General features: G+C 37.5%; 1 protein-coding gene across 1 annotated transcript in view; it reads left to right on the top strand.

The window, feature by feature from the left end:
- The first annotated feature begins 501 nt into the window (after positions 1–501).
- LOC149298811 (coiled-coil domain-containing protein 3-like) overlaps positions 502–20369 on the top strand; it is a 31570-nt gene continuing 11702 nt past the window's right edge. The window contains exons 1-2 of the mRNA XM_089487103.1: positions 502–866; positions 4852–5029. Coding sequence (XP_089343229.1) covers positions 502–866; positions 4852–5029 — 543 coding nt within the window. The remainder of the gene's footprint in view (positions 867–4851; positions 5030–20369) is intronic.

The following is a 20369-nucleotide window of genomic DNA, read 5'->3' as shown; positions in this document are numbered from 1 at the left end:
TATTGTAAAGATACATTATATAACATTATATATTTGAACTGTAGCTGATACTATCTGTTTTCGATAATACATAGCAACCTCCAAAGATGGTTTTAGTCCCTCGTATTTACTGAACGTATTTCCAATCTTTGGAAGTGTTGTATCCCCGCCCCAGAACGCCTACCCTGTGACTTCACAAATACATGGGCGTGGACACGGCTTCCGCATACTCTTTAAATCGGCAGCTTGCGCCCTTGTCCCATAACAGACAGGCGTTCTGTAGAGTTTGGGTAGTTGTCGCCGAGCTCACGGTATTCGGATCAAGCATGCAAATGTGATATGCGTTGGCTACTTGCTTTACTAAAAACGCTGATTCTGTTAGATCGCTTATTAGACGACCTCGTTAGGGCAATCTGTATAAACTCTAATAATGATGGCTCTTGAAAGATCTGTATAAAGTTTAGCAGTGAAGAAGTTTACTTTGTTTCACATCTGCATTTAGACACATAAAGCCGCCGATCCATGATGCTTCCAGCGGTGCTTATCGCGCTGGTGTTGGCAAGCTGCACCTTAGGGTGTCAGTTACCCTCGGACTGGAGACCCCTGAGTGAGGGATGCAGAGCGGAGCTCGCAGAGATTATAGTCTTTGCAAAAGTTCTGGCCGTCCATCAGGAAACGTACAATATCTATAACTACCTGCCGTGGCACTATGAGGCTGGTGATGGGGGGCTCTTCTATGCAGCCGAGATTGAGATGCTCTGTGACCAGGCGTGGGGCAGCATGCTGGAGGTACCTGCAGGATCCAGGCTTAACCTGACCGGACTGGGATACTTCTCCTGCCACTCTCACACTGTGGTGCAGGATCAGTCCTATTTCTTCTTTCTCAGGTATGCCATTTAGAGCCGGATCATTGTAACAATTCATTCGTTTAAATAAAAAGTTGTGCGCAGTCTATCTGTATGTGAAATGTCACAGTATTATTCTGTATTCACTCGCATTGACACTTCTCAATGTACTAGCCGTGTGTATTTTGAATGACCATTTTCTGATCTTTGTGTGTATATTTACGGTAATTTGTACCATACATCTTTGGTTTATGCACTTTGACTGTATCATACTGTGTGCAATCTGACTTTTGTATAGGTCAAGCTACTGGGTAAATCAGTAGCCAGATCTGTGATTGATACAGTCAATCCTTTCACTTCTCCTTAGCTGCATCTGTGGGGTACATTAGTTGTCTCTTGCATGAAGAGTTAAAGACTTCTGGCTCTTGCAGTATCTTGTAACTTTGGGCAGCTCCAAGGTTTTGATGCATCTCTCTTACTATATCCCATAGGTGATCATGTCCTTGGTTTTCATTATGCTGTACCCATAGTCATGCAGGGTCATACATGCCATGCATGCAAGTCCATAGTCAAGTTTGTCTAAAAACATAGGCTCTGGTTGTGTTTAACCAACATGATAAAATGTTGTATATCATCCAAACCAGATAGTTTTAACAAATATATTAAAAGGTACCTGATCTGAGTAGTGTTTTAAAACAGATAGCTCTTTTTAAAGTTACCAATGAACTTGCAATCCAAGCTACTAAGGAGATATGGTCAAATTAACTTAAAGTGGCACTAAACAAATTTGACTTCAATCAACATTTAAACCACTAAAAGCACATAAGCAAGGTAATTAGAAGTCAATAGCATTGTTATTGCATGTACATGTCATAATGTGTTAGCAAATGTTAACATAACTGGTAGGTAGCTTTTTTATAGAAAATACCCTTTATTGAGAGCTTAATGCATAGTGTCATTGGAAACATTAAAATCCTTTTCAGGTATGTGAATATTTCCATCTACTACTTTTTACAAAGAACTCAAGTGTAGTCCTAAATACACTATCAAGCACAATATGCAGTGGTCTGTCTTTATCAACCTCTTTTAAAGACTCTGAATCCTTTTAAAGTTGCCCTTGTACTTGTACTTATAATGGTGGCCCAAATTCTTTCCCAAGTCAGGAAATGCCATCTATTCTTTGTGAAGGAGCCACAAGCAGTTGTAATATGTAGGCCAATCCTATTTCTGTAATTAGAGTGGTCTATGATCCAATCTGTTAAACCTCCACTAGTTGCTGCTTGGTATTTGTACCTGGCCTTGGAAGATGTCATGGTATCCCAGTGTTGATATCTTCCTTACTAAATACATAACTGTGATTTTATAGATTGCATTACGAAATGTACACCAACATGCTAAGCTCATAACTTCTTATTTGGACAGTCTGGGACAGAATAATGAGATTTTGAGGAATCATGTTGGACATTTGGCAAACTTCCTATATAACACTCTACTTATGGTACAATGCAAGGAAAGTATGGTGGTTTGATTAGAGAGGTAATGCAGATCGTAGGATGTTTTAAAGCATGCACATCTATACATGTAATCGATTTCCTTCTCCTGTAACCATTCTCAATGATGCATGAAGTGCTCTTATATGTTTAATGATCTTTTAACGCTCAACTAGGAGCTTGAGATTTGGAACTTCCGTTAATGTTGATCACCACCACTGCCAAGAATAAAAAGGTTTCTTAAAAGTAGTTAAGCATGTATTGATACCTAGGTCTCATGAGTGACCTGGTTCAGTAAAAGAGCTTGGATACTAACAAGAGGGACTAACAAAAGCAAGTATAATTGCCCCTTATTGGGATTGTAAAATGTCTCGTTTTGAAAACAGGCTTTGTTTAATTTTTTGGAATGTCATATAATAAATAACATGTTTTAAATGGAGAATATTTAATAATTCTAGTCTAAATAAACCCAAACACCATAGGCATGTTTAAAAAAGAATACTATGAATTGGATTAATAAAAGAAAATATAAATGTCTGGATGAAAAACCAAACATAATTCACAAAAAATGTAAAATATGTTGGTGAGAAAACCAGCTACGACAAAAATAGTAAGTGGAAGGAGAGAAGTTTAAAAGAGAAAAGATTCTAAACATATGGAGAATCTGCAATCTCAAAAACATATGCAGGAAAGAACTTCTAATTAAAAGGTTTCTTGAAAAAACAAAACAGAAGTATTTTTGTTTAGACCGTCCTCTCTCTGGGACCAAGGTGTCAGGTCATTTGATCCATTTGATTCCTGTGTGATAAGTGTCTTCATGGCAATTAAGCCGCTAGATGTGTGTATTTTAAGAGTACGTTAACTAATTACTTTGCCTCCTAGTGATGTTAGAGCTTCAATGCTGCTACTTCATTCGATATTTTGATGTCCAATTCTGATCATCTGGTAGCAATACTGCATCTTTCTGATACAACATTTATACTGTACCTCATTGGGGAAATAACTGACAAAACTGTGTCATAATAGCTGATATATTTTTTAACATTTTCTTAGAGCCTGTGAAAACATTGTTGCAGAATGCAAAACGCAATATAATGATCACTTATTAATAAAATGTTGTTCATTAAAACTGGACCTCTATCATTCTGTTAAGGTAGAATACAGCTTATTGCAAGGGCAATTAGGGGGGGAAATAAAATTGCTGTACTGCTCACAGAAGAGAGAGCCAACTTCACCTCCTAAAACAACACGTGGTCAACTTTCAACACCTCAAAGGTCACTGCTCTTGGTGTTAAGGGGGTTACATCTGAAGAATGGACATCTAAGGCTTTTGTAATTCTAATACTTTTTCCCCCACGTGTCTGCATGTTTACATGCTACTCCCTCCACTAGCATAGGAACACAGAATTTGAGAAGCACCATTTGACCCATCTAGTCTGCCCATTTTGTCCTGATGTAAAGACTAATCCCTTGATCATTGATCCTGGCCTTGTCTTAGATTCGTGATAACATATGCTAAATTTACTTACTGTATCAACCTTAACCACTTCTGCCACAAGCCTATTCCACATACTGTATATAGCACCTCAGTAAAGAGAGAGTGTATCCACTACCATTTTACTTAAAAAGGTCAACAAAGATCTTGGTAAGTCATAATAAAATAGTAGCATTGTAACTTACTAATACAAGTGAAGTATGTTATTATGAAAATACAGTGACTCTTTTGTACTCTGGACCTTGAGTTTGTCCCAGAGGCACACGATCACACAGTGTTTTTAATTAAAATTATCTTCCTCTTTTCTTTTCCCAAACCTGTAGGTATACCTGGAGAGCATCCAGTCTTGACTTTTAGTACTTACAAGATCCCATTCTTTATAGAATCATCCATGTGTGTGCTCACAGAGAGCAGTGTTTTCTCATTATTTATACACATCACCTATGCTGTCATGCAAGTTAGTAGAATGTGATATTTTCCTGAAACCAGCACACATACACACATACACACTCTAACATATAGACATACTCACTCCCCTACCCAGTCAGTCTCTTACTTACTCGTTGCCATACCCCTTACCTTGTTCACATCTTTTTTTTTTTTTTTTTTTTTTTTTAACAGCTGCATGCACTTTTACAGTGGGGTCATGTAACATTGTGTTACGTGTCCCTGCTATGTTCCCTCAATCATAAGTGTACCAGTCCAAGTCAAGCCAACCCGTTAGCCTCACTTGCAGAAAAATCCAAATTTCAGTTAATTTTGCAAGAATGTCTAGCTAAAAATAATTTTCATAAACTGATTGCATTATTTTGTAGGAGCATATAAAAGAAAGAAAAAAAAAAAATCTTGCATGATGTGGTTGTTGCAGAGCTGACGTTTTAGTGCTATGTTTACACGTAGAGATATTATTTGGTTAGTAAAGTTTCTCTTGCTTGTGGAACTATTAATCACAACCCAGCTATATGGATGTTTTGTTCTGTGACACAACAGTGTTTGAATTGGAAAATGTAATTCATCTTTTTGATTTGTTTCTCCTATGCAGAATGGATGAGAATTATAATTTACTCCCACATGGAGTGAATTTCCAGGATGCAATATTTGCAGACACACAGGAGAACAGAAGGCTATTTTCCAGTCTTTTCCAGTTCTCCAACTGCACCCAAGGGCAGCACATAACAACAGCTTTATCTCCAGATTGGGAGGTCCAAGAAGACAACAGGGTAAGGGTTCCTTGCCATCATGTACAGGTTTGAAGGCTACCTATTAGAGGATATAATGTTATGGTGCATTGGAGTAGATACATCGCAGATCCAACTCTTTTAATATACACATAGGCAGAACTATGTGGTAGATCACAAGCTATTGTCTATTGACATACTTTAACGGTGTAGGCAAGCCTACTCAAGGTGGCAAAACCAGTGAAAATGTAGTTAGAATGAGGTGCTGTCTATTTTCATATAGTAAAGAAAGAATTTCTTCTCAGTATAATATGGCTCCCTCATGGCTTTTGACACCAGGGCTGGCCTTAGTGTGAGGCAAGTCAGGAAGCTGCCATGTGTCCGTCGACCAAGCAGATGCTGGCAGTCGCCTTAGAAAATGCCTCCAATGTGTAAAAAGAGATATATGCCTATATTGGCATTCTTAATGTATATGTAAAAAAGACATGGGATGTGGATATGTAGGGCAACAAAGGAGCTTGCCTGGGGTGCTGTTTTGTCAAGGCTGGTGAGCAAAAAGTTGCTCCTTACATTAACATTTTTGTAACAATTAGCTAATGGTACTGCCATGGCATTGATGTTGTACGAACAAAACCAATTATTGATATTTACAACTCACTCTCATAAGAGAGTGGAATATTCGTGGCAAGTAAATATCTGCATTGTAAAATTGGATAATGTGTACACAAAAACATCCATAGTATTTCATTTGCCTACGTTCCCATTGTAGATCAGTCTTTGTCATTTCATAGGTCTTTAGAATACAAAAACTTCTCAAGGTAGTAGTTTTGTTGTACCAATACTGAAAACTGAAGGCGATCATGTTTTGTGTATCTCTTGCTTGTTCCTGACAAGGTAGTAGCAGAGTTAAGCCCAGCCAAATGGCCATGCTTGCTTTCACAAAAATGTTCTTTGTACACAGACTGCTCAACAATGAACAACTCTTGGGATTTATCCAATACCAACCAGCAATCCCATTCCCATCCCAACCAGTTCTTGTTATTTTGTAGATTTTTATTTTCCGGAGTATTGAATCAAATGAAATCATCAGCAACCTTAGTATGCCTAAATCTATACAACTTTGAGTGACATCCTAAATGTAGCAACTTGGTAGCTTTTATTAATACATTGGTAGCTTTCTGTTGACTTCACTCTGTATAATAAATGGCGATCCCTATTGATATTCTGCAACATAGTTGGCCCTGCATAAATCATAGTTAAATTAGTGAAATTTCTTGACAGGGCACACATTAAACTACACATTAAGCAGGGCCAACTTCACCCATCTCACATGAGAAACTTGCCAAGGGTTCACCATTCTTGATGCATAGTGAGCTGAGCCTGCAACTCATTTAATGTTTTAGTGAATACATTCCTTTGACATCCAAATACTTCAACCTCATTTTTTATATTGTGGAAGTAATATTATATTATTGGGGGGTGTGCAATGGAAAATAATGATTCATACATTGATTTTATAAACATTTTCATCTGTAAAGGCTCTACAGCAAACTTTCGTGCCTTGACTGTGAATATTCTTAATTTCATTGTTTATCATGTTCAACTGTTGTATAGCAGAACTGTATTGTGGCTGCAGACCTTTCCCCTGCCGGATGTTACTGTGCACATTGTGCTCCCCCAGCTCAGTAATGATGTGGCTTGTGTGGGAGATGACGGCTATAGAGAAAAGCTTCCTTACTTACATTTATCCTAAAATATTTTTATTGCCTGGCTATTGACTCCCCACCAGCGTTTCAAAATAAGGATACAATCGCATTCTTTGTGTATCGGCAACTTTTCCATATATTGCATTTAGGTGATAATGTATGTAAACACATCCATAACGGTAGAGTCTACAGTTGCTGCTACTGGTCGCTGTGAACATTAACATCAGTGTAAATTGTCGATATTTAGGTTAGGGAATTTTTAGGCGCAAATAGTGTCTGTAGTTGAAAGTCTAAAAGGGGATATCTGGTTACTCTAACAGTAGGTCTGTGTTTATTTTGTGGTGTTGAAACCAGTCTTTTCCACATGAGAAGTACAGGCATGCCTGCTTCACAGAGACCACTTACATGTTCAAAAGTTTGGGATCTCTTAGAAATGTCTTTGTTTATGAACGAAAAGCAGATTTTGTCCATTAAAATAACACAAAATGATCAGGAATACAGCTCAGATGTTAATGTTCTAAAAAAACTTGTAGCTGGAAATGGCTGGTTTTTATTGGAATATCTTTTCATAGGCGGACACAGACCCTTTATCACACCTGTGTTCCAATGGCATGTTGTGTTTGCTAATCCACATTCAAAAGGCTAATTGATCACTAGAAAACCCTTTTGCAATTATGTTACAGCTAATAATGCTCTTGTTTTCCCATGAAAACTTTTGAATGGTAGTGTATGTCAGTGTATCAGTGGACTGTTAAACTGGAGTTTACCTGAAGCTTTTACAACATCTTCACAAAATAATGCCTCCTTCGTGATGATGTTGGCTATGGCCTACTTGGAAAAGCAATGTAAACTTTTCTGTGCAAGGCTTCTAAACGGATGGTCAGCTGATAAAATGTACGTATTATTTTTATTTATTGTTTAATACAGCACCATCAAATTCCGTAGCGTATAAATGTATATATTTATATATACCCTTCTTACCTTATGTTCCTGAATTAAAAATTGTTGTCCATTATGTTTTATTTCCTGTTTACCCATTGTACAGCGCTGTGGAATATGATGGCCCTATATAAATAAAAACAAATAGTAACAATGTTCCTTGGCATATAAATAAGAATGATATGCAGTCACTGCTTAAAAAGAGAATGTAATTTGTAGGTTTAGTAAATCAAGTTGCAACATTTTCCATGTAATAATTTGGTGTATAATGTATCCTTCATATTAGTATTTGCTTCTACCAATTTTAGTGTTTGATTCAAACTTAAGAATGTATTTGTTGTATGTCAATATAGAACATACTGTATGGAACTTCTTGATCATATGTTTGTACTTTAAATATGGTTCCAAAAATGAACTAGACTTACTCATCTAAAGAAAATCTTCCATACGTAGCCTTTATAGACTGAAACTGAATTTTGTTTTGTCATTCAAAGGATGCCCCTACTACTATCTTTTGGGATTGTTATTAGGAAACTTAACCCTACTGCTCTGTTTATTTATATGAGGACTAGCAAACCAACTCAGTGTTCACCCATCTGAAGCCACCTGTGATTTATCTGTCTTTTGTGTCACTTTGTACACCAGTGGGATGTAAAGATAGCATGGTGAGAATCATTGGGATAATTGATCCGATGCTTCTCCTGTAATTACTCCTATCACTTAACTGATATCGTGTAGCGACAAGAATAATCTAAAGAGGCAAGTACACTTAAAATACCATATTTGTTTAATTAAGGAGGGGAAATGCATTATTTAAACATTAACAGAATGACATGTTATAGGAATTTAAAATCTGGCTTTACAACGTTATCATTTCAATAAAAAGTATTCCTAATAATACTTGCTAACTTATAAATAGCTTATTTGTCACAACAGCTGTGGAGATATTTGTATATTCTAATTCTATATTTTTAACTTCTACTATATGCTTAATTTTACTTATGTGATGGTACTAAATATATGTATTTGTATCCCATCTTATGTACAAAAAACAAAAAAGCTATGAATAGTTTTAATGCATGAATTAAGTCATTCTAAAAGTGACATGTTCTCTTTAGACCAAACTAAAGACACCAAAGATGTATTTTTTCTCTTTGTAAAAGTACCTTAGACAAACAAATATAATTAATGTCTTTATCCCTTTTTAGCCATATTAATGCCAGCCGTATGTTTAAGAGCTTCTTGGTTTGTATGGATGTGTGATCATGACCCATACTTATTTGGTTTATCTTTAGAATTGAGGATCAAATAACCAAAAAACCAGATGCAAAGTTTAGTGCTAACATTGAGTCAGTAGAATCTGAGGTTGTATTTCTTATACCGGGATTAGTGAGGTGCACTGAACATGAAGACTTATAGACTTTCAAGAAATCTCTCCACGTTAAGATTGCATTATTATATTATGTATTATTATGTAACAGAAGGTCTCTCTGACCTGTCAACTTTGTCAGGGGAAGTTGCCATGTGTTTCCTTTAAGATAATATATGGCCCTAACAATGTCCAATAAGGTCAAAGTCAAGGCTTTGTGCAGACCATTCAAGTTCCTCCACAACTAACCATGTCTTTGTGGACCTTGCTTTGTGCACTGGGGCACAGTCAAGCTAGAACGGAAACTGTTTCCACTAGGTTGGAAGCATACAATTGTCTAAAATGTCTTTGTATGCTGTAGCATTAACATTACCCTTTACTAGAGCTAAGAGGTCTAGCCCAAACCCTGAAAAACACCCCCAGACCATAATCCCTCCTCCACAAAACCTTACAGTAGAGCCCATGCATTCCGGTAGGTAGCGTTTTCCTGACATCCACCAAACCCATATTTGTCCATCAGATTTCCAGATAGTGAGGTGAGATTCATCACTCCAGAGAACATATTTCCACTGGTCCAGAGTCCATTGGTGGTGTGCTTCACATCACTCTATCCGACACTTGACTTGTGTGGAACTGCTCATCCATGGAAATCCATTTCATGAAGCTCCCAATGCACCGCGTTTGGGCTGATGCCACTACCAGGGGCACTTTGGAACTCTCTAGTGAGTGATGCCACAGAGGAAAGGCGAATTTTACACTATATGCGCTTCAGCACTTGGCAGCCACTCTCTGTGTCCATGGTCTGTCACTTAGTGGATGAGCTATTGTTACTTTTAAATGCTTCCACTTTAAAATAAAAGCACTTATAGAGGACCAGGGCAGGAATTTTACAAATTGACTTGTGGCAAAGGTAGCATCCTATGACAGTGCCATGTTTAAAGAACCCAAGCTGTTCGGTACTACCAATTCTTCTGCCAATGCCTTTATGGAGATGGCTGCCTATGTGTTGGATTGTAAATACCTGTTAGCAATGAGTGTGGCTTAAACACCTGAATTCAATAATTAGAGAGGTGTCCACTTACTTTTGGTCATATAGTGTATTAGGAAGTAAACTGGACTGTAAAGGTTAAGCCATTAAGCACTTTTAAAGCTAAAGAAAAAACCTTGCTACTACTTTCTTAATAAATAATTCCTTGAGCATGTGGAGTTTAAGGGTTTGATATTACTGCAGAAAATGATATTTTGCGTATATATATATATAATGTTTTATGAAAATAAAAGGTAATTAGTATTTTGTTTGTAATGGAAACTCTTGAATAAAACTATATATTACTAGAGTGATTGTTGATAATATGTTCCTAATTCCTCTTGTAATGAAAACATAAACGATTTCTGTTTCTGGGATGTTGAATTTCTGATTGAAATAACAGATATTGTAGCTTTTTAATCTATTTCATGAATCAACTTCCTGTTTGTGAGTAATTTCAACGCTGGGAACAGAACTGCATTGCAACATTTACTTTTTACCTTACTTATCATTCTACTGTAACCAAAACCAAAACAAGTAAAGCTAACCTGAAACCGTGAAACAATCAATATCTACACTTGTTGGTACCACCCATTACTACGTTTTAATACTTTGTTTCTTCCAGGAGCCGATAGACTATTCTATGCTCTGGAAATCATGTGAAAGTCTTAGACGTAGGCTGTAGTAATTAAATAAACCCTTTCTTATCTGTTGTTGATATGTTAAATGAAAGAATATGACAGTTATGTTAAGATGTATTGGCTTAACATATCAAGTGAGTGAAATCAATATTTTTCTATAAGTGGAACAGCACCTTTAACCCCTTAACGACCTTTGCCGGTTCAGGACCGTCACGGAAAAACGGTCACTTAACGACCTTTGACGGTCCTGAACCGTCAAAAAATTAAATAAGCTTAGAAAGTGATCAACGATCAGGTACTGCATTCAACCATGCAAGTCAATGGAGCCCAGCTTTCTAATCACAATGTGATTGGTAAAATATTCAAAAAATAATAAAATAAAAAAAATGGGGAAAAAAAAAAATGTGCTAACATTTAAAAATAATTATGCAGTGATGTCACTAGAGGAACCATCCAGTACCAGCAAAATGTGTAAAAAAAATATTTTAAAAAGTATTAAAAAAAATAATAAAATAAAAAAATAAAGTTTATTATTTTGAGCAAGTGCTAAAATTTCTAAAAAATCTCAACAAAGAGTTAAAATAAAAGCACTTCAAATACCCAAGGGGTGTCTAATATATAAAAAAATGGCTGATGGGGTAAATTGGAGTGGCCAAGCTCAAAGATAGGGCATAGGTACAGACTGACCAAAACAGAGAAAAAAAGCGCACTTCCCAAATGTGGCATTTTAAATCTCAAACAACACGACAAACCCATGCATGTGGGGTATCACTGCACTCAGGAGATGTTCCTAAACACACATTGGCGTGTTGTTTGACAGTGACATATACTAGCACCTGTATATCTTTAACTAAAGTACAATATTTTTTTATAGTAAATAAGATGATATGATCAAAATGGTATCTGAAGAAAGCCCATCTTGTCCTGAAAAAAACAATATATAACTTATGTGGGTACACTAAATGGGTGAGAAAAAAATTACAGCTGAACACAAGCACCGCAAAAGTATTAAAACATCCTCGGTCCCACAGGGTACAAAAAGAAAAAATGAGCTCGGTCCTTAAGGGGTTAAGTCAATTATGAACCCTTTAGCCAATATAAAAAAAAACAGGAATGGAGAGTTAGAACTGGAGAGCAGTTTTGTATGAGAGGCAAGACGTGTTTATATATTAAAATGTTTGTCGTGGATGTAACATAGGCTTTTATTTTGGGGTAGAAGCATGTTGCTTGTTGTTGGCTAAGCAATCCCTTTTGAAATTGTCACTAATAACACGTGATACATGATTCCATTTTTCACCCATAATATAACCGTACATGTGGAGCGGATCCTTGACAAAGCTTGCAATTGGCCCCAGCCTTTTGCGTTACATCACTGTTCGTGTCATATCATGATAAACAAATAACCATTCTTATGTAATCCCTCTCTTCTGGCGTTGTCTGTATATGCAGTTGTCAGTTTCCACAGGAATTTTGAGAAAACCAGAAAAATGTGTTTTTAGAATTGCCCTCGCAAGGAAAAATTCTCCGCCATAAAATGAAGATATTTTGTGAAAATAGATTTCAGCCGACAAGTATTTCCAGCTAGTACCGGTATTTTCTCTCCATATTTGGAGGATATTCTTCAGGAACAGTTTTGTTGGTTTTATGTGTGGTTTTCTTTAAAACTTCTTGCATAATACATAACGGTCACTCATATAGTGGCCTGCACCTAGGTGATGCCACTATTGCTTTCATTCCCAATAATATGACATCATCTTTTAACAACTAAGCAGTAATAGCTCATAATTAATGACTGAACCGTTGACTCCCTTGCAGATATTCTTTTGTGCAGCACTAATTCATACATCACTTGTGCATGTGTGTAATTATTTAGTGTTGTAGATAACAAAGTCTTAGCATCTGCAGCTTGTCTTTTTTTAGGCTAGGGCCTCTTTTTAATCTCTTGGGAAGCATTCCAACGAGTGACAGAAAATAAACGACAGACATTAAAAATGAAAAAAAATGTGTTGTCAGCAAACTACTTCCTCCAATTAATTAATACTTTTTCTGCCAACATTTCCAAATCCAGATGCTTGTAATCTTTACAATTATTAAAGGACACACATCATGCACACATGTATATCATAGAAACATAGAATTTGACTGCAGATAGGAACCATTTGGCCTATTTCATCTGCCCACTTAATCAGTCCTTGCATTTAGGAAACTGTATTCCTATCCTATGCATGTTAAAATCTGACCCTCTAGTTTTAGATTGACATCTTCTTCTAACATTTCTCCTCCTTTAAAGTAAAGTTTATGAATTTAAATGTCTTATTGTAATATCCTCATGTATATCTTTTCATAAAACATGGGATCTAAAATGAAGTAAATGAGTGGGGTTTCTAGATTTAGAGGTACAGTATATCTCTCCAACATGTCTATATGAAGGAATGAAAAAAGAGGAAAGAAGGTGAACACCCGATCACAATGTTATGGAAATAGTGAGCTTTAAAACTATTGATGATGGTGTTCAACTATTGACTGAATGGCATGGAATTATGATGGCATGGAATGTCATGTTATCCCATCAGAAGGGGAAGACTGTATTTACCTTTGGGGCTGGACTCCGATACAATAAAAGTCGATGTGTGCCTTTAAGAAACAGAATGCTGGAATATGATGTCATCTCTCAGCATGCTATATCTTAAAGAATGCATCCATAGAGGAAATAGGCCAATCAAATATCAAAGCTCTCCTTTTTAATTGGCCAATCAGGGTGGGGGTTTAACCCCCAAAATGGGACATATGTCCCATGGTTTTGTACCAGTGGGACTGCCATCCTGTGGACCTGTCGCCATTTGCTTGGGCCTAATTGGCCTAGGACAGGATACTTCACTGGTGGTAGAGGTTAATACCTTGCATGGAATAGGCATAATGCTCTTCTGAATATAAGACTAATTAACATACACTGCTTCTATAGGTTGCCCCCCAAATCATCCAGGTCACAGGAGCGGTGTCTTGACACACCCCACTTCCAGCCCATTTCCCCGTTAAATGGGGGTGTATCCCACAACACAGGCAGGATCACCCACTGATGTCAGCAGGTAGTCCTGGCCGCATCCTGCCAGAGGGGGCTCCAGGTAGCCAGAACCAAACATTTCCCAGTTATGCTGATTAAGGTCTGAGTCTCTACATCAGGAAAACGGGCAGACTAGATGGGCCAGCTGGTTGAATTCAGATTCTATGTGTAAAGTAGAGGTGCGTGATGCTATTTATTAGACATCACGAGGTAGACAGAGGAAGAATGTGTAGCATTATATACTGCTAATCAGGCTTAGACTCTGAAACCATGCCAGTGTGTGATGACGTCACCCTGACAACCTTGCACACTTTAAGTGTCACTTCAAATGAAACCATTGTCAATAGTCCACCTCAGCAGTTTCATACTTTTTTTTTTTGATGACTGCAAAAGTGATCATTTCTGCTGTACCAAAGTAAAAAAAAAAAACGTTCTTGACACAGTGTCTCCTAATGTAGGCACCATGTGCTGACATGCCAGTGGCCTCCTGGGAATGAAAAAAGGTTTTGTAACTTTTTGATGAGCATTATCAAGAACTCACAACTATCTGCCTTATTTTTATATTGATGATGACAATGTGCAGATTTGAGATTTTACAGTGCTTTGTATATTTTAATGACAACACCATCTGCCTCCTATAAGTGACCCTCTCGAAGAAGATACTTGCCACTTTTCCAGACATTTATACCTCAAGGCAGAACATATGCAATTTAACATTTAAACAGTGCATACCTTCCAAATGTGCAAGGTGGGGTCAAGTAGTCTTACAAGCAATGTGGCCCAGAGTACACCTTCTCCTTCCTTTCACATTTATGGGGGATGGACACTCACATGAACCCCCCAGGCTGCACTCCCCACAAGTAGAAAAATAGTGTGGGACCTTATCCTACCCCTTCTTAAGACTCTGACCTTGGTGTTAGGTGCCTGAAATCCAGGGGCGTAACTAGAAACCACCGGGCCCTTATGTGAAAATTCACCCAGGACCCCACAACTTCAACAGCTAGTCTGTGCCTTCTTTGCCCCTTGCCCCCTCCTTCCAACATAAAATATATGTAAACACACCAATTATTCACAATTACTCATACTCCATGCTCACACACACACACGCTCACACACACAATTACGCATCCATGCTCACACACACAAGTATGCATTCATGCTCTCACACACACACACACACACACAAAAGTACACATCCATTCTCACACACACACACACACACAAAAGTACACATCCGTGCTTACATACATATATATACATCCCACCTCCCCTCCCTACCGCCCCTGCTTACCTCTCACTGCTTGTTTTTTAGTATGCTTACAAAAGGGCAGTAGTCCCTATGTAACCATTGTGTTCTACTAATCATAGAGAGAACTCAGATTTCCCTTTTAACAACACCAGTTACACAGCTGAGGTGTGTGGCTAGAAGGCGCAGTCTTTGTAGTGTCTCGTACCCCATGTTGTGTTTGCTGCTGAGCAGACGTGTATGTGACGAGCTCAGTATGGAGCATGTGCAATGATAAGAAGTATAGTAGTTCAGGTAGTTCATGGGGTGCTGCCCTGGGACAAGCAAAAAATTGGATACAAATATTCACGTTTCTTTGTGTTTGTAATATTATTTATAGATTTATATAGCACCATCATGAAAAGTGATGTATCCATGGATGGCGTAACTTGTTTCAACAAGAACAATGACGAGATTTCAAAATTAAAAAGATGTCTTAATTTCAGTTTAATAGAATACGTAAATATTCCTCTGGGAAGTTTCATTTACCATTCTCACTGGGGAATACGAAGATAACTGATCATATTATCTTTTATAAATTTAGAGTATTAGACATTCCTATACACAGTGATGTATCCTGGCCTAGGTCGACTAGACCCAAGTCTAGGGTTGCAGGTCTAAGGAGGCGGCAGTACCCCGCTGCAAAACCTGTTGCTCAATGGGTTACAACTGGGCATTTTGCACTATGGAGGCTGTGCCAGCGCTGTGTGCCTTTTAATGCAGGGAGAAAGCAGACCACAGAGGGAGCGGCTAAGGACGCTGCCCTAAGCCCAGAAGGTACATACATCTCTGCCTATACATGACTCTTTTGGGAGAATCCCAGTTTAGTCCCATTTCTTGGTGAGAATGTCAGAATGACAACTGCAGTGAGCATTAGACAGCATTGAACAGACTGTTAGCTTTATATATCCTCTGTAAAATAAACATGTCTGGAGGCATGTTCCCTTAAGTAGCTGGTTAATTATTAATTGTAAGCATTGTAAACTTAAAGGAAAATAAAATGAAGCATCAGTGTTGTACTTACAGATGATAAAAAGACTTTTAAGAATATCTTTTCTAGTTTGAATACTTTAGATGTGCTCAGGACATTTACTCCTAATACTACATATTTTTATTTCCTTCCAGAAATTATACGTTCCATGAGAAGGAAACACGTAGTGTGGGAAGTGCACCAGTTGTAAAGTCTTTGTAATTGTAGCCAGCCTTGTCTGCTCTCTTGCATCCACAAGGAGACATATAATTAACGTGGCATTAGTGACGGCAACTGTTCTGACAACCTGGCGTCTGTACAAGCACAGCTGTGTGCAGGGAAAAAATACCTTCAAACAGACCGTGAAGTGGTTGAGGTACAGCATTGTAGTTTAGGAACACTATGGGATACGTGTTAGTGATAGGCACAGCCCATAGGAAATGAGTTACTATTATGTAGATAAATTAGAAAAAAGTCACTTTTTTTTTTTAGTCACTGCTAAATTTAAAAAGATTACACTCTTTGGACTTCAGTTGGTGTACACTGTGAACATAGCAAAATAAGATAAAAATGTGTAAATTTGCAGGATCTTCCCCTCATTTGTGTTTGGTACCATACACAGCAGTATACAATAACTATTCATTGCAGTTGCTTCACTGCAAATAGCCTGCAACCCGTGTTTTCTTGGTCTGTACATCACCTAAACCCAAACTGTGATTGAGCATTATCATGCTTTTTTTAGCGATAACTGATAACAGTTATTAGGAAATTTCACATTTCTAGCTTTGTCTATGTTGTATTCAGTTTCTCATTTTCTCTGATCTTTGGGAATGACATATTGGGAAATTTACTTGCCAGTTTGAAGAGTCAACTCTTGTTGGAAGCACTTATGGTCCATCACTATTTTAGACCCAGAAAACTCCCATGGAAAGCATTGAATGTCCCACGAGTTGAGTACATATACTCTACCATACACATACATGAGTCTATTCACAATGGATACAGTTGATCTGGGAATAGCTTGAAGATGATGGTTTTTGGCATTCCCTAAGGAGTTTTAAGTGCCAATTTGGACCTTCCCACCATGTAAACTGGGGTTGAGGTCTGAGATTAGTGACCCTGACAAATTACATTCCCATTTAAAAATAAACAGCATCTGCTAGTTGACCAGTATACATGAAATTTGTGGCATTAACTCATGGAGTAAAGATATGCTTAGCAAATGTGGAATTTAGAAAATATCCCCTGCCTAAGCACACATGAGCTTCCATGGGTGTTCATACACTTGTGTCATTTTATAATCCTATACATTTTAGTGTTTTTCTGTAATCACATAAACATTTATATGATTCCATGATGTTGATGTATACGTCCCTTGGCTTGAGTTCCCTAATTGTTTCAGCATGGGTTTTACTTTGTTACGAAGAGAAGCCATTGAACCTCTGAGTTCTCTGCCTCACAACATAGGCCTTTTAAGTGGTTTTTATGTGTTCTCATCACCCCTTACAAACTAAGAATAGCCAACAGAGTCTGTGGGAAATTAGAGAGACCGTATATGGTAACAATAACATCTATGAGATATTTAATTTATCCCATTCGCTCTTTTTATAAGCTTGAAAAAAAAAAAGAAACTTTACTGTGTCCAGATGTTGGCTATTTTTACTCACAATAGAAACAGCTATATGTTTTATAGCCTTCGGTGCTGACTAAAAAATCTTTCTAGTAAACCACTAATTGTAATTTGATCTCTAACACTCTTGTGGTGCTCTACTACTAATTGACTCCTTTGCAGCGTATTTAACTTGGGAATATGTGAGAGAATGCAGGTTTAGTTGAGAATATGGAATCATGTTCTATCAAATGTATTGAAGCAACTATGGAATTAATTGATCATGGAGTTTTGTGGGGGGTTTTTTAGCTCCGCTTAGAACATATTAGAGGGAAAGCAATCCCTCTAACTTAAGTAAGCTCCTTCCTTGCATTATGTAGAGACTCTGCGTTATGCAACCATAGGCAGCCTGCATGGAAAGGCAGGAACGTGGGCATTATTGAAGGTCAGTTTGGTTACCACCAGGTCCAGCTCTGCCAGCTTGGCTACCAAGACCAACACAAGGTATTTGAAATGCCCAAGGCTATTTCAACCTTGTTCCATATAGTAGTATATTACTATAGTATATATAGGATGTAGTAGTGGCAATTTCATGGATAAGCCCTGCTTAATATATACAGCTGTGCAGGAACATGTGTTTGATGGACAATGGCAAAACTGCTTTTTACCATATGAGCAGTGGGGTACGAGTTGGGAAAGGCATTTGAAATTATACATTAAAAAGCCTTTTCCGTTCTAATTTGCGTATATGCCTCATCTTAAAATCAACCTATGTTGAGATATCCATAATACTCCATCCATGGCCGGCTCACGCGGCCAGTCACCTTTTCGGATATAACCTAGTCATGTCCTATGTCCCTTTTTGCCTGACAAGAGAGGCAGAGGTTAGAAAAAAATGGGAACACTGCTTGTATATTTAAGTTACTGTATACCGGAGTCCTTTTTTGCTGAACTCCAAAGCGATTTAATACACGTAACTCGGTGTATGTGTTTGTTTTACAATTAGACAATGAGAATTTTGTCCCAAGGCATCTTAATATGTATCGCTTGGAGGGAAAAAAGGGGGTTTGTGATAGATTGGACACATTAAAATCCTTAAAAGAGATTGAACGAAGTACAGGAGGGAAGTTGTTTTCACAGACCTGGACTACAATGCAATATTTGACTTTAAAGCTCAATATTTTGCAGATGTCTAGTTAAAGCCGGTACCAAATAAAGATAATACATTTGTCAAAATATTAATGTAAAATTCTCTTAGGTCACAGAGTAAGCTTTCTAAATTGGTGCTTGGCATGTGCATTTGAGCTGAGACTGCTACATGTTGATACCTGCCATTAAAATACAGCTTTAACACACATTTGCTTCCTGCCATACCGGCTCTGGGGTACTCTCTTTGTAGTATGTGGATATATGTGACAGCTAAATGGGAAGAATTTTAATTGATTTTGACTGCCTTCCAGATAGCACCTTTAGCACCTGAGAGTGGATAAAATAATTTTTATTGTTTAGCGTTTTTCTAAAAGAATAGATAAACCAACATTTGTACACTGCATTAAATAATGTCTTTGAAAAAACTGCAAAAGAAAGTGAGAATTTGAATAATAAAAAGTCTTTTTCTATAGCTACACTTTCAATAATGTAAAAACAATACAGAAGATATATGACTTTTGTAGGAATAAAATTCTATATGAATAGATTCCACTCAAGAAAAGACAACCTTTTACTCATATTTTCCTACAAATATAGTATACTTCCGGGACAATAAATTGTAAAGAAGGTGAAGCAGGCGCTCAGACAAATATTCACAATATTTCCACCAAAATAAGTTGACCTCTTATTGCAATCAATGGGGATGGAATGGAACAAAATACTCTTCTTTATCTGCTTCTTCTCTTCCTCACCCAATTTTTACTGTCCTTTCCTCAACAAATAATGTTTAAGGGAGGACAGAGACTTCTGCGAGTAATTCAGCAGCTCCTGTTGGGCAGTCAGCTGCAGACATCTGTATTGTGTCTTCCCAGCTGTTTGACTCCTGGACTGTCATCACTACACTTTATCAAGCACAAATCTCCTTAAATACTAAGTTGTTTACCGTTTAGATGGGATAGTTGTAACTACTCTGTTTTATCACTTAACATTTGCTTAAGACATCAAACGATACTGAATTTAGAGGTTAGGTAATGGAAAGTCATGATTCTTACAAAACACTTCACGTCACATCATTTAAAGAATACACAAACAGGAGATATAACAAAAAGAAATATGATTTTTCAGCTAAAGTACAGCACAAGCACAGATAGTTATATAAAATCTTTTAGTAAGGAGGAAAGTATGATACTGGAGTGATTTATTCCAACGTGTCCGCATGTTCTGTGGGCTGTATACACAAAATTAATGTTTCTGTGTACACAAAATAAAACGTATATAACAGTTAGAGATTAAAAGGACACTCAAGCCATTATATGGACTTTAATGCATATGATTGTTCAGAGGTCCCTTTAAATTGATGTGGTCTCTATTACGCAACTGCATGGGGCATTCTGCACACTGCCCCATATGCATCCCACCAGCTATTTTAGTACACCAGCCAATCCCATTTTCCTGCATGTTATATTATTACCTCAATTTTGCTCTAGTGCTGCCTTGACAAATGCTGTATGGGAGGGGTCTGAAAATGCATGGAAAGTGCTCCCATTAATTTCAATGGAAGCGCTTTCCTGACACTAATCGGCTACTTTCAGCAGCAGATCATTGGCAAGGATCATCTGACCACGG

Source organism: Sceloporus occidentalis, unplaced genomic scaffold (genome assembly GCF_023333645.1).
Source record: "Sceloporus occidentalis isolate IW3139 unplaced genomic scaffold, rSceOcc1.0.p SCAF_31, whole genome shotgun sequence".
Classification (NCBI taxonomy): domain Eukaryota; kingdom Metazoa; phylum Chordata; class Lepidosauria; order Squamata; family Phrynosomatidae; genus Sceloporus; species Sceloporus occidentalis.
Note: the sequence above shows the minus strand (reverse complement) of the source record. Positions and strands in the feature narration are given on the sequence as shown.